Source organism: Mastomys coucha, unplaced genomic scaffold, assembly GCF_008632895.1.
Source record: "Mastomys coucha isolate ucsf_1 unplaced genomic scaffold, UCSF_Mcou_1 pScaffold9, whole genome shotgun sequence".
In the NCBI taxonomy this organism is placed as follows: Eukaryota; Metazoa; Chordata; class Mammalia; order Rodentia; family Muridae; genus Mastomys; species Mastomys coucha.
Window position 1 is genome coordinate 55,321,937 of NW_022196915.1, and position 3,529 is coordinate 55,325,465.

The following is a 3,529-nucleotide window of genomic DNA, read 5'->3' on the forward strand; positions in this document are numbered from 1 at the left end:
GGAGAGAGAGAGAGAGAGGGAGAGAGAGAGGGAGAGAGAGGGAGAGAGAGAGCATGTGTGTATACAGAGAAAGAGAGAGAGAGAGAGAGAGAGAGAGAGAGGGAGAGAGAGAAAGCATGTGTGTGTACAGAGAAAGAGAGAGAAAAAAGACTGCCTGAAAATTTTTTCAGTAAGACAGGGATATAAATATATTTTACAGGGATATAAATATATTTTCCATCTTCTTTCCTGTGAGAAGTTTCTTCTTCTTTTTCCTCCTTTTATTGAAAATAGATTTTTCCATGACATAATATATTCTGATTATGTTTTCCCTCGCTTTATTTCTCCCAATTCTTCCCCTCCCATCCAGAAAAGAATGGGCTTCTAAGAAATAATTCTAAAATATAACAAAATAAAAGATAGTATTATAAAACAAAAACTATCACATCAGACTTGGACAAGACAAACCAACAGGAAAAAAAAAGAGACCAAGAGAAGGCACAAGAATCAGAGAGCCACTTGCTTGAACACTAGGGAATCCCATAAAAACACTACACTGGGAGCCATCATATGCCAGGCAACTTGCAGGACCTATGCAGGCCTTGTGCATGCTGCCTCTGTCTTTGAGTTTATAGGAGCTGTGCTCATGTTGAATTGGAAGCTTTGCTTTCTCTATCCCCTCTGGCTCTTACACTCTTTGCACCTCATCCTCCCCTGGTTCCCTGAGCTCTGAGAGGAGGAACAGGACCTCATTTAGGGCTGATTGTTCCAAATCTCTCACTCTATGTCTGACCTTAGGTCTCTTTACATATTCCCCTCTAGTGGTGCAAAAGAAAGTGTCTCTGATGCTGGCTGATCACATTTGTCTTTCTGGATTTGAGTTACCTCATTCAGAATGATTTTTATTTTAGTTTCATCCATTTGCTGCATATTTCATGATGTCAGTTTTTTCTTTATTTATTCTTTTCTGTTTGCTTGCTTTTAACAGCTTCATTGTGTAAATGTACTATGTTTTCTCTTTTCATTCTTCTGATGAGGAACATCATTAGATTTTTCTTAAAAAACTCTTTCCCTATCCATTCTGAGTTTAAGAGAAATTTGACAAAAATCTAAGGATATTTTGGTGCCACACACCATATAAATAACACAAGAAAAAAAATGACGAGGTATCCTAACCTCAAAGAGAGAAGGTGTGTCTAGTATGACACATTGCTTTTTAATTACATATTGGAGCTAGAGAGATGGCTCAGCAATTAAGTTCATCCACTGGTTGCTCCTCCAGAGGATCCTGGTTTGAGTGCAAATGTCCATATGGCAGCTCCACAACTGTCTGTAACTCCAGTCTTAGGAGATATGAAGCCCTCTTCTGACCTTCAAGGGCACCATATGCAAGTGGTACACAGACATACATGTAGGCAAAACAACCATCCATATGTAAATAAATAATTTTTAAAAACCCGTAAATACAGGTCAGCTGGTATGGTGGTACAGGTTTGCCATGAAAGGAGTCAAACATTAAACTATTATGAACTAAATAGAATTAATTAAAATGAATGAATTTTTAAAACTTACAGTAATGTTTGGTTGTCAATACCATTTAGCCTTATGAATTCTTTATCTGCCTAGGCCTATCGAGTATTCTTACAGAAGTGTCACCAAGGCTGTGGGAATTGTGTCTGAATCCAGAGCTGAGAGGCTCTATGAGCTGTGTGCTACCCCAGGAGCGCAGGCAGTGACTTTATGGTCACACTTCTTCCTGCTGTCTCATGAAAACCTGGATTACTCTTGCTTTCTGAATGTTTTCCCATAAAAAAATTTTGTCCTTGAAGCATTGTCCTTTACTTATTATTGGGTGTTATATATATTCAAGATATAAAAATATAAGCTTGCTGATTTTACTAAAATTCTTCTAATTCTAGAATGTAAAATCTTGAACAAGTTGATGACTATGGACTTGAGGAGAACAACAACTACAGTATATCAAACCCAGGGACACACAGCTTATCCCCAACACCCTCACCTTAGTGACTGCTCCATTACACAAACTTCAGAGGGGCACTTGCAACTGAAGTAGTCATGAATCATGCCAAGGTTGTGACCCATTTCATGTGCCATTGTTCCTGCGACTCGAAGATGGTGGTTACTGTGGTCCTGAGGGTTATAATGGGGAAAAGGCCATGTACTTCTCATGGAGACATATTCTTCTTCCTGGTACTCAGTCCAGCTGAAGATCTCTCTCTCTCTCTCTCTCTCTCTCTCTCTCTCTCTCTCTCTCTCTCTCTCTCTCTCTCTCTCTCACACACACACACACACAAACAGGAAGAAACACAAGTAAGGAAATAATTTTATCATTTAAACAGTAATACCAAACTGTCAGTGCAACCATGTCAACATAAGACAAAGTGGACTCCCGAATAATCTAGTACTTCAGGGATGAACATTTGTGAGGATGAGGAGATAATAAAGGGATCAGTTCTTCAGAGAGACAATGATTATACTTATTGAGACACATAACAACAGAGCTTCAAAACCCATGAGGCAAAACTCTGCAGTTGAAAGATAAAAAAAGAGCAAACTAGCAACTATGTTTATATATTCCAATGCCTACTTTCCTGTAAGACTCAACAGACCCAAAGAGTGCTATAGATTACCTTGATACTATTAACAATTATAGAGCACTTACAGAAGATAATTTTGTATCAGTTTATATGGAACCACTAACTAAAGACCAATGTCAAAAAATCAAAGTTGTACAGAGTATACTCCAATGCCTAAAAGTAATAATAGAAAATATTATATAACACCTATAAATAATATGAGTTAAAGCTCCAAAGAAAAATTATGAAGTATTTAAGGTGAAGAGATACATCTGCTAAATGCATTGATGTGGCTGAAACAGTGTAAAGTGAGGCATTGATTGCATTAAAGAAGAACAAATATAATGTGATATAAATAAAAGAGAATTACTAATACAAAAGCAAAAGTCAAGCTTAGAGGAAGAAACACTGAAAGCATCAATGATCTTTGTAAAGATAAAGGAAATTGATAAACACTAATGGAATCTGACCATGACAAACTAAAAGAGCATACACAATCAATATCATAAATAGATAGGGGATAGGCTTATGAATTAGTGATATGGCAACGATTGTGATAGATATCATCAGTCAATTTTGCCCACTGAAATATATGGACACTCTTTTTTTGGAAAGATGAAACGACCAAGGTTACTCAAGTAAAGATAATCTGAGCATCCCGAATAAATCAATGAATCAATGAAATTTGATTTCAGAATTCTTTCCAAAGGAAAACTGTAGTCGCACACAATTTTACTGGTCAATTTTGTTAAACATTTGGGAGAAATAGTAGCAATTCTATTCCAATGGTACAGAAGATCCAAGTGGGGAATATATCCCAACTCCCTGAATGTGACCAATTTTCCTATAACAATAAAACCTTTAAAAATTATGTTACATTGAGCTGGGCGGTGGTGGCACACGCCTTTAATCCTAGCACTTGGGAGGCAGAGGCAGGCGGATTTCCGAGTTTG

At 37.3% G+C, this 3,529-nt stretch overlaps 1 protein-coding gene across 3 annotated transcripts in view; it reads right to left on the reverse strand.

The window, feature by feature from the left end:
• Window positions 1-3,529, reverse strand: part of Adam28 (ADAM metallopeptidase domain 28) — a 54,875-nt gene that overhangs the window by 30,056 nt on the left and 21,290 nt on the right. For all 3 annotated transcript variants that reach the window (XM_031362370.1, XM_031362372.1, XM_031362371.1), the window contains exon 11: window positions 2,000-2,130. In XM_031362370.1, the coding sequence (XP_031218230.1) occupies window positions 2,000-2,130 (131 nt within the window). The remainder of the gene's footprint in view (window positions 1-1,999; window positions 2,131-3,529) is intronic.